This window comes from Mytilus edulis, chromosome 2 (assembly GCF_963676685.1).
Source record: "Mytilus edulis chromosome 2, xbMytEdul2.2, whole genome shotgun sequence".
Taxonomy (NCBI): domain Eukaryota; kingdom Metazoa; phylum Mollusca; class Bivalvia; order Mytilida; family Mytilidae; genus Mytilus; species Mytilus edulis.
In genome coordinates this window covers 61,720,837-61,734,051 of record NC_092345.1, presented here as the reverse complement: position 1 = coordinate 61,734,051, position 13,215 = coordinate 61,720,837, and the positions used below count along the sequence as shown (strand labels likewise).

Here is a 13,215-nt window from a genome sequence, read left to right as displayed (position 1 = left end):
CAAAATTGGCTATTTCTTAATTTTCACGCGTATTTTGGCTTTCAGCTCTTCTAATTTTCGCTACGGAACATATTGACTACATACATTTTGTTCCTCTTGTAATCAGCTTTCGAATGAGGTATAAGGTTTATTTATAATTAGGGGCTAAAGGGTCGCCGCACTCCATTCCATTATTCAAAATATCCATTTCATTATTCAAAATTGGCTATTTCTTAATTTTAACGCGTATTTTGGCATTTAGGTCTTCTAATATTCGTTGCGGAACATATTGACTATATACATTTTGTTCCTCTTGTAATCAGCTTTCGAATGAGGTATAAGATTTATCTATAATTAGGGGATAAAGGGTCGCCGAAGTCCATTCCATTATTCAAAATATCCATTTCATTATTCAAAATTGGCTATTTCTTAATTTTTACGCGTATTTTGGCATTTAGGTCTTCTAATATTCGTTGCGGAACATATTGATTATAAGCATGTTGTTCCTCTTGTAATCAGCTTTTGAATGAGGTATAAGGTTTATCTATAATTAGGGGCTAAAGGGTCGCCGCACTCCATTCCATTATTCAAAATTGGCTATTTCTTAATTTTCACTCGTATTTTGGCATTTAGGTTTTCTAATATTCGTTGCGGAACATATTGACTATATACATTTTGTTCCTCTTGTAATAAGCTTTCGAATGATGTGTAAGGTTTATCTATGATTAGGGGCTGAAGGGTCGCCGCAGTCCATTCTATTATTCAAAATATCCATTTCATTATTCAAAATTGGCTATTTCTTAATTTTAACGCGTATTTTGGCATTTAGGTCTTCTAATATTCGCTGCGGAACATATTGATTATAAGCATGTTGTTCCTCTTGTAATCAGCTTTCGAATGAGGTAGAAGGTTTATCTATAATTAGGGACTAAAGGGTCGCCGCACTCCATTCCATTATTCAAAATATCCATTTCATTATTCAAAATTGGCTATTTCTTCATTTTCACGCGTATTTACGCATTTAGGTCTTCTAATATTCGTTGCGGAACATATTGACTATATACATTTTGTTACTTTGGTAATCAGCTTTCGAATGAGGTATAAGGTTTATCTATAATAGGGGATCAAGGGTCGCCGCAGTCCATTCCATTATTCAAAATATCCATTTCATTATTCAAAATTGACTTTTTCTTAATTTTCACGCGTATTTTGGCAATCAGGTTTTCTAATATTCGTTGAGGAACATATTGACTATATACATTTTGTTCCTCTTGTAATAAGCTTTCGAATGAGGTATAAGGTTTATCTATAATTAGGGGCTGAAGGGTCGCCGCACTCCATTCCATTATTCAAAATATCCATTTCATTATTCAAAATTGGTTATTTCTTAATTTTCACGCGTATTTCGGCATTTAAGTCTTCTAATATTCGTTGCGGAACATATTGACTATATACATGTTGTTTCCCTTGTAATCAGCTTTCGAATGAGGTATAAGATTTATCTATAATTAGGGGCTAAAGGGTTGCAGCACTCCATTCCATTATTCAAAATATCCATTTCATTATTCAAAATTGGCTATTTCTTAATTTTAACGCGTATTTTGGCATTTAGGTCTTCTAATATTCGTTGCGGAACATATTGAATATATACATTTTGTTCCTTTTGTAATCAGCTTTCGAATGAAGTATAAAGTTTATCTACAATTAGGGGCTAACGAGTCGCCGAAGTCCATTCCATTATTCAAAATATCCATTTCATTATTCAAAATTGGCTATTTCTTAATTTTCACGCGTATTTTGGCATTTAGGTCTTCTTATATTCTTTGCGGAACATATTGACTATATACATTTTGTTACTCTTGTAATCAGCTTTTGAATGAGGTATAAGGTTTATTTATAATAGGGGCTCAAGGGTCGCCGCAGTCCATTCTATTATTCAAAATATCCATTTCATTATTCAAAATTGACTTTTTCTTAATTTTCAAGCGTATTTTGGCAATCAGGTTTTCTAATATTCGTTGCGGAACATATTGACTATATACATTTTGTTCCTCTTGTAATAAGCTTTCGAATGAGGTATAAGGTTTATCTATAATTAGGGGCTGAAGGGTTGCCGCACTCCATTCCATTATTCAAAATATCCATTTCATTATTCAAAATTATTTCTTAATTTTCACCAGTATTTCGGCATTTAGGTCTTCTAATATTCGTTGCGGAACATATTGACTATATACATGTTGTTTCTCTTGTAATCAGCTTTCGAATGAGGTATAAGGTTTATCTATGATTAGGGGCTGAAGGGTCGCCGCAGTCCATTCCATTATTCAAAATATCCATTTCATTATTCAAAATTGGCTATTTCTTAGTTTTCACGCGTATTTTGGCATTTAGGTCTTCTAATATTCGTTGCGGAACATATTGACTATAAGCATGATGTTCCTCTTGTAATCAGCTTTCGAATAAGGTATAAGGTTTATCTACAATTAGGGGCTAATGGGTCGCCGCACTCCATTCCATTATTCAAAATATCCATTTCATTATTCAAAATTGGCTATTTCTTAATTTTCACGCGTATTTAGGCATTTAGGTCTTCTAATATTCGTTGCGGAACATATTGACTATATACATTTTGTTACTCTTGTAATCAGCTTTTGAATGAGGTATAAGGTTTATTTATAATAGGGGCTCAAGGGTCGCCGCAGTCCATTCTATTATTCAAAATATCCATTTCATTATTCAAAATTGACTTTTTCTTAATTTTCACGCGTATTTTGGCAATCAGGTTTTCTAATATTCGTTGCGGAACATATTGACTATATACATTTTGTTCCTCTTGTAATAAGCTTTCGAATGAGGTATAAGGTTTATCTATAATTAGGGGCTGAAGGGTCGCCGCACTCCATTCCATTATTCAAAATATCCATTTCATTATTCAAAATTGGCTATTTCTTAATTTTAACGCGTATTTTGGCATTTAGGTCTTCTAATATTCGTTGCGGAACATATTGAATATATACATTTTGTTCCTTTTGTAATCAGCTTTCGAATGAAGTATAAAGTTTATCTACAATTAGGGGCTAACGAGTCGCCGAAGTCCATTCCATTATTCAAAATATCCATTTCATTATTCAAAATTGGCTATTTCTTAATTTTCACGCGTATTTTGGCATTTAGGTCTTCTTATATTCTTTGCGGAACATATTGACTATATACATTTTGTTACTCTTGTAATCAGCTTTTGAATGAGGTATAAGGTTTATTTATAATAGGGGCTCAAGGGTCGCCGCAGTCCATTCTATTATTCAAAATATCCATTTCATTATTCAAAATTGACTTTTTCTTAATTTTCACGCTTATTTTGGCAATCAGGTTTTCTAATATTCGTTGCGGAACATATTGACTATATACATTTTGTTCCTCTTGTAATAAGCTTTCGAATGAGGTATAAGGTTTATCTATAATTAGGGGCTGAAGGGTCGCCGCACTCCATTCCATTATTCAAAATATCCATTTCATTATTCAAAATTGGTTATTTCTTAATTTTCACCAGTATTTCGGCATTTAGGTCTTCTAATATTCGTTGCGGAACATATTGACTATATACATGTTGTTTCTCTTGTAATCAGCTTTCGAATGAGGTATAAGATTTATCTATAATTAGGGGCTAAAGGGTTGCAGCACTCCATTCCATTATTCAAAATATCCATTTCATTATTCAAAATTGGCTATTTCTTAATTTTAACGCGTATTTTGGCATTTAGGTCTTCTAATATTCGTTGCGGAACATATTGAATATATACATTTTGTTCCTTTTGTAATCAGCTTTCGAATGAAGTATAAAGTTTATCTACAATTAGGGGCTAACGAGTCGCCGAAGTCCATTCCATTATTCAAAATATCCATTTCATTATTCAAAATTGGCTATTTCTTAATTTTCACGCGTATTTTGGCATTTAGGTCTTCTTATATTCTTTGCGGAACATATTGACTATATACATTTTGTTCCTCTTGTAATCAGCTTTCGAATGAGGTATAAGGTTTATCTATGATTAGGGCTAAAGGGTCGCAGCAGTCCATTCCATTATTCAAAATATCCATTTCATTATTCAAAATTGGCTATTTCTTAATTTTCACGCGTATTTTGGCATTTAGGTCTTCTAATATTCGTTGCGGAACATATTGACTATATACATTTTGGTCCTCTTGTAATCAGCTTTCGAATGAGCTATAAGATTTATCTATAATTAGGGGCTAAAGGGTCGCCGCACTCCATTCCATTATTCAAAATATCCATTTCATTATTCAAAATTGGCTATTTCTTTTTTTCCACGCGTATTTTGGCATTTAGGTCTTCTAATATTCGTTGCGGAACCTTTAATAGCTGACTATGTGGTGTGGGCTTTGCTCATTGTTGAAGAATGTACGGTGAGCTATAGTTGTTAATGTCTGTGTCATTGTGGTCTTTCTGGATATTTGTCTCATTGGAAATCATACCACATCTTCTTTTTTATATTTCCTCATTTTAATGCATATTGTGGCATTTAGGTACTCCGTAAACCGTCTTATGGTAATTTCGAAGCAAAATATAGCTATAGTGTCACAGTCAATTTTTTTTATATTTTTTTCACTATTCACCGCTTCAATTTGAATAATGAAACATAAACCATTTCATTATTCATTATTCATTTTTCAATATTGAATAATGAATAGTGAACTATTTCATTATTCATTATTGAATAATGAATAATGAACTATGAATAATGGACGTACTTCAGCGCGGTGAAAAAAACCTGTTTTTTTCTGTTCCTATTTTGTTTATTCTTTTTGTTGTCTGATATTTAGTTAATTGTATGTATTCATTGTATCTCAATTATGAGGAAATAAAGACATGAATGAATGAATGAAGGTGTCAATTAATTTGGAAGGGCTGTCTGACATGAGTGGTTAGATCGAAATCCAGATTGTGCCTCATGTAATACTTTATATTTTGACAAATATAGATAAAAATGTTTTGCGACATGTTTTTCAAATATTTTTGATAATGTAGGAAGTATTGATATAGGTCTGTAGTTTTCTGGCATGTGTTTATCACCATTTTTAAATATTGGAGTTACTTTAGCTAATTTAAGATTTTCTGGAAAAACACCCTCTAGTATACTTAAGTTTATTAAATACGTTTTACTTGGGGCTAAAGCTTCCGATGACAATTTAATGAAAAACGGACAAACTTCATCAAGTCCAGTTGCTTTTGATGTTTCTAGTTTAGAAAGTAATTTCTTAGTTTCGTCTAGTTTAATAAACGGAATCGTAAATCTAACACCACCGGGTATTTTATCTTTAACATAATCATTTAATTTATTTGCTTGATATTGCGTGTTATTTGTAACATATTTATCATCTATTGTTGTAAAGTGAGTGTTGAAATGATTTACTATATCTTGCATATTATCATACTCTTTATTGTCAAAATTCATGGTAGATGGAATTTCATTTTGGGTTTTGGGTTTTAAATCTTTGAGTAAAGCCCAAATTTCTTTAGTTTTATTTTTGTTATTTTCTATTGCTTGCTTGAAATAGGACTGTTTAGATTTTTCTATTAATTTAATACATTTGTTGCGCCAATAACGGATTTTTTCCCCAATCCCTCTTGCTTTGATAATGGTTTCTTTTCCTTTGAGCGTCTTTTGTCTCATCGGTAGGCCAATCTGGTTGGCGTTTATGTTTAATTCTTTTACTTTGACAGGAGCGTGTCTGTTAATAACTGACAGAAATAGTTTATACCACATGTCAGTGGCAGATTGAATGTCACTTATTTGTTCAATTTGAGCAAAATTTGTCTTATCTAAATCCTCCAAAAACTTGTTTTCATTAAAGTTTTTGAAACATCGATACCGAATTTGTTTATGCTGTAAGCTTGGAACATCTTTTTGGTTTATTTTTCTCGTAATTTATACTGGATAGTGATGACTAAGGGCTATTTTTTGGGACATTTGTTTCAACTATATTTTCAGGGTTGTTAGTATAAACATGATCAATGATAGTACTTGATGTTGATGTGATACGGGTAGGAGTATCAATTAATTGTACAATAGATTGTGTTAGTAAAAGATTTTCCCATTTATTGTTCAAGCACCCCCCTGTAAAAATGGACGTCAAGTTGGTTACTTATTTCCTATTCCCTATTCGTTACTTATTCCCTATTCCCTATTCGTTACTTATTCCCTATTCCCTATTCGTTACCTATTCGTTACTTATTCCCTATTCGTTACCTATTCGTTACTTATTCCCTATTCCCTATTCGTTACCTATTCGTTACTTATTCCCTGTTCCATATTCGTTACCTATTCGTTACTTATTCCTTATTCGTTTCCTATTCGTTACTTATTTCTTATTCCTTATTCGTTACTTATTCGATTTTTGATATCCTTCCCCCTTTTTAATTGTTTATATTCTTATCTCTGGTTATAGTTCTAAATTTGTTGAGGTCAAATGACCTTTTTATGACCTATTTATATGTGTTTGTGCTCAATCGATCCTGTTGCTTTATGTTCGATATATTTGTTTCTTATTTGATTTTTATACGTTCTACCTTTTAAATGTTTTATATTCGTATGTTTGAAGATCTGGTTCTTGGTTCGAAGAGGTGAAATCACCTTTTAGCGCTTGTATAAAAATAAAGATGTGGTATGATCGCCAATGAGACAACTCCCCACAATAGACCAAAACGACACAGAAATTAACAACTATAGGTCACGATACGGCCTTCAACAATAAGCAAAGCCCATACCGCATGGTCAGCTATAAAACATGTTAGCGGGGTGTACATCGTTTCGGAGCTTGACTAATACCTTGTTTATAACACGCGTATTATACGTTGCACCTTATAGAAAAGGATTTTCAATTGTGTTCTTGTCACTGGTGGTAAATTTGGGTTCTAAGGGGTGATTTAACCCTATAAGCGCGTATGTACCTGTTTTAGCGCTCGACTGTTACCCTGTTACTTATTCGTTTCTTATTCGCGTCTCATACGTTTGTTATACGTTGCACCTTTTAGAAAATGATTTTCAATGGTTTTCTTGTCTCTGGTGGTACCTATGTGTTCTAAGAGGGGAAAAAACCCTATTAGCGCCTATGTACACGTTTCAGCGCTACACTGTTACTTATTCGTTCTAAAAGCACATTGTTACCACTAGAGACATGAACACAATTGAAAAACGATTTATTTCAAGGTGCAACGTTTACCCCGCGTATTAAAAGCGAATAAGTAACGAATAAGTAGCAGGGTATTATCCGAGCACTGGTACGGGTACATACGTTATTACCACCAGAGACATGAGCACAATTGAAAATCCTATTCTAAAAGGTGCAACGTATAACAAACGTATTATAAGTGAATAATACACATACGCGGTAGTATGGTTATTTCATCTCTTAGAACACATTGTTACCACAAGAGACATGAACACAATTGTAAATCCTTTTCTAAATGGTGCAACGTATAACAAACGTATTATAAGTGAATAAGTAACAGGATATTTACCGAGTGCTGGAACGGATACATATACGCTAATAGGGTCATTTCATCTCTAAGACCACATTGTTACCACTAGAGACATGAACACAATTGAAAACGATTTATTTCAAGGTGCAACGTAAATCCTGCGTATTAAAAGCGAATAAGGAACGAATAAGTAACAGGGTATTAACTGAGCGCTGGAACGGGTACATATGCGCTAATATGGTTATTTCATCTCTAAGAACACATTGTTACCACCAGAGACATGAATACAATTGAAAATCCTTTTCTAAAAGGTGCAACGTATAACAAACGTATTACAAGCGAATAAGTAACGAATAAGTAACAGTGTATTTACCGAGAGATGGAACGGGTACATACGCGCTAACAGGGTTATATCATCTGTAAGAGCACATTGTTACCACTAGAGACATGAACACAATTGAAAAACGATTTATTTCAAGGTGCAACGTATACCAAGCATATTAAAAGCGAATAAGTAACAGGGTATTATCCGAGCGCTGGAACGGGTACATAAGCACTAATAGGGTTATTTCAACTCTTAGAACACATGGTTACCACCAGAGACATGAACACCATTCAAAATCATTTTATTTCTAGGTGCAACGTAAACCCTGCGTATTAAAAGCGAATAATAAGTAACAGGGTATTAACCGAGCGCTGTAACGGGTACATATGCGCCAATATGGTTATTTCACCTCAGAGAACACATAATTACCGCCAGAGACATGAAAGCAATCGATAATCGATTTATTTCAAGGTGCAACGCATACCATGCGTTTTAAAAACGAATAAGGAACGAATAAGTGACAGGGTATCAGTGTAGCAATGAAACGGGTACATATGTTCTATTAGGGTTATTTCTCCTCTAAGAACCGACAGTTACCACCAGAGACATGAAAATATTTCTTTTTTAAAGTGCAACGCATAACACACGTTTTATAAGCGAATAAGTAACAGGGTATCAGTGTAGCGCTGAAACGGGTACATATGAGCTAATAGGTTTTTTTCACCTCAGAGAACACATAATTACCGCCAGAGACATGAAAGCAATCGATAATCGATTTATTTCAAGGTGCAACGTATACCACGCGTATTAAAAGTGAATAAGGAACGAATAAGTAACAGGGTATCAGTCGAGCGCTGGAACGGGTACATATCTTCGATTAGGGTTATTTCACCTCTAAGAACCGACAGTTACCACCAGAGACACAAAAATATTTCTTTTTTAAAGTGCAACCCATAACACACGTTCTATAAGCGAATAAAGAACGAATAAGTTAAAGGATAACAGTGTAGCGCTGAAACGGGTACATAGGCGCTAATAGGTTTTTTTCCCCTCTCAGAACACATAGGTATCACCAGAGACAATAAAACCATTGAAAATCATTTTCTAAAAGGTGCAACGTATAACTAACGTATGAGACGCGCATAAGAAAACGAATAAGTAACAGGGTAACAGTCGAGCGAGAAAACAGGTACATACGCGCTTATAGGGTTAAATCACCCCTTAGAACCCAAATTTACCACCAGTGACAAGAACACGATTGAAAATCATTTTCTAAAAGGTGCAACGTATAATACGCGTGTTATTTACAAGGTATTAGTCAAGCTCCGAAACGATGTACACCCCGCTAACATGTTTTATAGCTGACCATGCGGTATGGGCTTTGCTTATTGTTGAAGCCGTATCGTGACCTATAGTTGTTAATTTCTGTGTCATTTTGGTCTATTGTGGGGAGTTGTCTCATTGGCGATCATGCCACATCTTCATTTTTATACAAGCGCTAAAAGGTGATTTCACCTCTTCGAACCAAGAACCAGATCTTCAAACATACGAATATAAAACATTTAAAAGGTAGAACGTATAAAAATCAAATAAGAAACAAATAAGTATCGAACATAAAGCTACAGGATCGGTTGAGCACAAACACATATAAATAGGTCATAAAAAGGTCATTTGACCTCAACAAATTTAGAACTATAACCAGAGATAAGAATATAAACAATTAAAAAGGGGGAAGGATATCAAAAATCGAATAAGTAACGAATAAGGAATAAGGAATAAGTAACGAATAGGAAACGAATAAGGAATAAGTAACGAATAGGGAATAGGGAATAAGTAACGAATAGGTAACGAATAAGGAATTAGGAATAAGTAACGAATAGGTAACTAATAGGGAATAGGGAATAAGTAACGAATAGGTAACGAATAGGGAATAGGGAATAAATAACGAATAGGTAACGAATAGGGAATAGGGAATAAGTAACGAATAGGTAACGAATAGGGAATAGGGAATAAGTAACGAATAGGTAACGAATAGGGAATAGGGAATAAGTAACGAATAGGTAACGAATAGGGAATAGGGAATAAGTAACGAATAGGTAACGAATAGGGAATAGGGAATAAGTAACGAATAGGGAATAGGGAATAAGTAACCAACTTGACGTCCATCCTGTAAAATCGATATTGATATCGCCCATTATTATCATTAGAACTAGTTCTAATTCATTTGCCTTCTCGATTTCCTTTTCAAATTCATCAATCCACGATTGTGGCATATCAGGAGGTCTGTAGATAAAACATATTAATAGTGATTTGGAGTTTTTGAAATGAATCTGAAGCCATATACTTTCCAGTGAACTTATTTCTAAATCAGTTCTTCTTTTGTATTTTAAAGAGCTAGAAACGTAAGCAAGTACACCCTCCCTTTTTCTCACTTGTTTCACATCGATCTTTGCGTTCAAGTTCAAATCCTTTAATACTAATAAAACTGTCTTCCGTGTTACTTGTGAGAATTGTTTCACATATTCCCATAATATGTGTGTTATTTTTTTGATTTATAAATAAATTCATCTCATCAAATTTAGATAGGACCCCTCTTATGTTTAAATGAGAAATTTTCAATCCATTTTTCTTAAAATTTTTAATCCATTTTTCTTAAGGCCAAAATATGTTTCTTCTAAATATTTTGTAGTTTTATTTTCATTATTTTGATATTTAGTGGCCTTTATTGATTCTTTTCTGTTATTATTTAAACATCTGTTTTTCTTTAAAGTAGTGTTCTGTAAGTGTAAAGTTTTTTTGCACTTATGGAAGAATAGTATTGATCATTTTCCATTCCATTACATTTACATTCAATATTTTCATTGGTTGTCAATCATAACATCCAACCAATGAAATAAGACTTGATATGGACATTGAAATTATAAAATTATGAGTAAAATTGTGATCCATGAAAATCATTATATATGTTTACTAATGTTAATGTCAGGATATACCAAACGTTACAAGTATCACACGTTAACGCGATGAGGATGAAAACAAAACAAACTATTATTCTTGCAATTGTGTGTGCATTATCATTACTGACATTTAAGTTATATTGCAATACCAACTTTGTTTTTATGAAGGACACACAACATCGCTACATGAAGGACCTAAGTTTTTATAATTCGGAAGACAAAGAAACACCAGAACCCGAAAGAATTGTACATAAGACAATAACAAAAGCTACAGGTATAAATAATAAAACCGTATTTAAGGAAATGAATATTTCTACAGAGTTTGAATACTTTTATCTTAACGTATCACAAGAAAGACTAAACGATGCGTTGCTCCACAAACATCAGTACAGAACATTATTGAACAACGATCTGAAATGTATTGGAAAAAATGTATTTCTTCTGGTATTTGTTCATGTTGCATCGCACAAGATTTTGCGACGACATCTGATTCGGTCAACTTACGGATCAATTTCAGAATTTGAAGATCATCATATAGAATATATTTTTGTACTCGGACAAACATCCAACATAACTGTTCAAAGAGAGATAAATGACGAAAGTAGGAAATATAAGGATATTGTACAAGGTAATTTTGTGGATTCCTACAGAAATTTAACATATAAACTCGTATTTAGTATGTTTTGGGTTAACAGTTATTGTAGCAGAGCCAAATATGTAATTAAAGTCGACGATGATCTCATTATCAACATTCCATTTGTAATGAGTCATCTTCAACAAAAAGCGAAAAACAATGTGTTTACAAATGTTCTTGAATGTATTACACAGTTGGTATCTGAACCCTTAAGAAAAGGATATAAGACGAATATATCTATATTGGAGTATCCTTTTCAAACATTTCCACCATACTGTTCTGGAGCCTCATCCATAATGTCAATGGATGTCATTAGAAAAATGTATGATGCAACTAAACAAGTACCTTTCATTTGGATAGAAGATGTTTATGGAGGTGGATTTCTTCCTTGGGTTTCTAATATTGAAATGCAATCGCCTAGGTGTTTTCTGGAGAAAGTGGGTGACAAGTACAATGATATATCGTGTTCACTTGTTTATTTAACAGACAGCATGAGAATTCAAAGAATTGTGTGGGAAACAATATCAAATCGGACCAAATTCCAATGCAAGTGTTGAAATTAACAATGAGTAAACAAAAATAAGGATATTTTGTCTGTTTGGCTTTTTCTTTTTTAGCCATGGCGTTGTCAGTTTATTTTCGATTCATGAGTATCTCTCGCTCTTCTTTTTAAGATGAAATATAGTATGGATAAAAACACAAGTGGAAACAATCTTAAACCTTAAGCATATGGTACTTCCAATAAATAATTCAATACCCCAACAACAAACATGTCAAAGAAGAAAAATAAAAAAGGTCCATAAACTCATTATAGATACCAGGATTTATTTTTTTTTCTCGCCAGACGCGTATGTTGTTTACAAAAGACTCATCAGTGACGCTCGAATAAAACAAAACGTTGAAAAAAGTTAAACAGCATTGAGGACCAAAAGTACATGTGCATGTGGTCAAAATTATAAGAGCTGAGATTGGAAGTTAACACCAACAATCAAACATTAAAAAAAATAAATGGTTTATTTATATGTTTCGAATTTTTAGTGTGCCGTCCATTTTGCTGAACTAGTATACTTTTTAGTTAAGAGGCCAGCTGAAGTCCGCCTCCGGTTGCAAGATTTTCTCGCTATGTTGAAAACCCATTGGTGACCTGATATTTGGTCGGGTTGTTGTCTCTGACATATTCCCCATTTCTATTTTCAATTTAGCTCATCTGGCGCAAAAGTCCAATTGAACTTTAATCAATACTTGGCGTCCGTCGTCGTCCGTTAACTTTTACGAATATCTTCTCCTCAGAAACTACTAGGCCAAATATAAACAAACTCGACCAAAATCATCCTTAGGGTATCTAGTTGAAAAGTGTATCCGATGATCCCACCCTGTTCATCAATCAAGATGGCCAACATGGCTAAAATTATAACAAGTGGTAAAATGCAGATTTTGGCTTATATCTCTAGCTAAAGCATTAAGAGAAATTTGACATAGAATATAATGTTCATCAGGTCAAAATCTATCTGTCCATAAATTTCCGACGCATCATGCAACCCGTTGTTGTGTTGCAACACCTGAATTGGTAATTTTAAAGAAATTTTGCACAATTTTGGGGGTATTATTTGAATATTATAATAGATAGAGATAAACTGTAAACAACAAAGTAGGCTCTACAAATTAATGATTGATCAAATTTGTCAATTCACCCCTTCAAGAGTTATTGTAAATTTTTAACAATTTTTAACAATTTTTGTAATCTTTTACAAAAATCTTCTCAACTTAATCTATCGGACCAAATAGATTTAAACTAAGCCAAACGTTTCAATAGTATATC

The 13,215-nt window shown here is 33.3% G+C and overlaps 1 protein-coding gene across 1 annotated transcript; it reads left to right on the top strand.

Moving 5' to 3' along the window:
- The first annotated feature begins 10,543 nt into the window (after positions 1-10,543).
- Positions 10,544-12,915, top strand: LOC139510628 (beta-1,3-galactosyltransferase 5-like). Its single transcript, XM_071297178.1, has one exon. The coding sequence runs from the start codon at positions 10,769-10,771 to the stop codon at positions 11,951-11,953; it is 1,185 nt and encodes a 394-aa protein (XP_071153279.1). The 5' UTR covers positions 10,544-10,768; the 3' UTR covers positions 11,954-12,915.
- Positions 12,916-13,215: the final 300 nt, after the last annotated feature.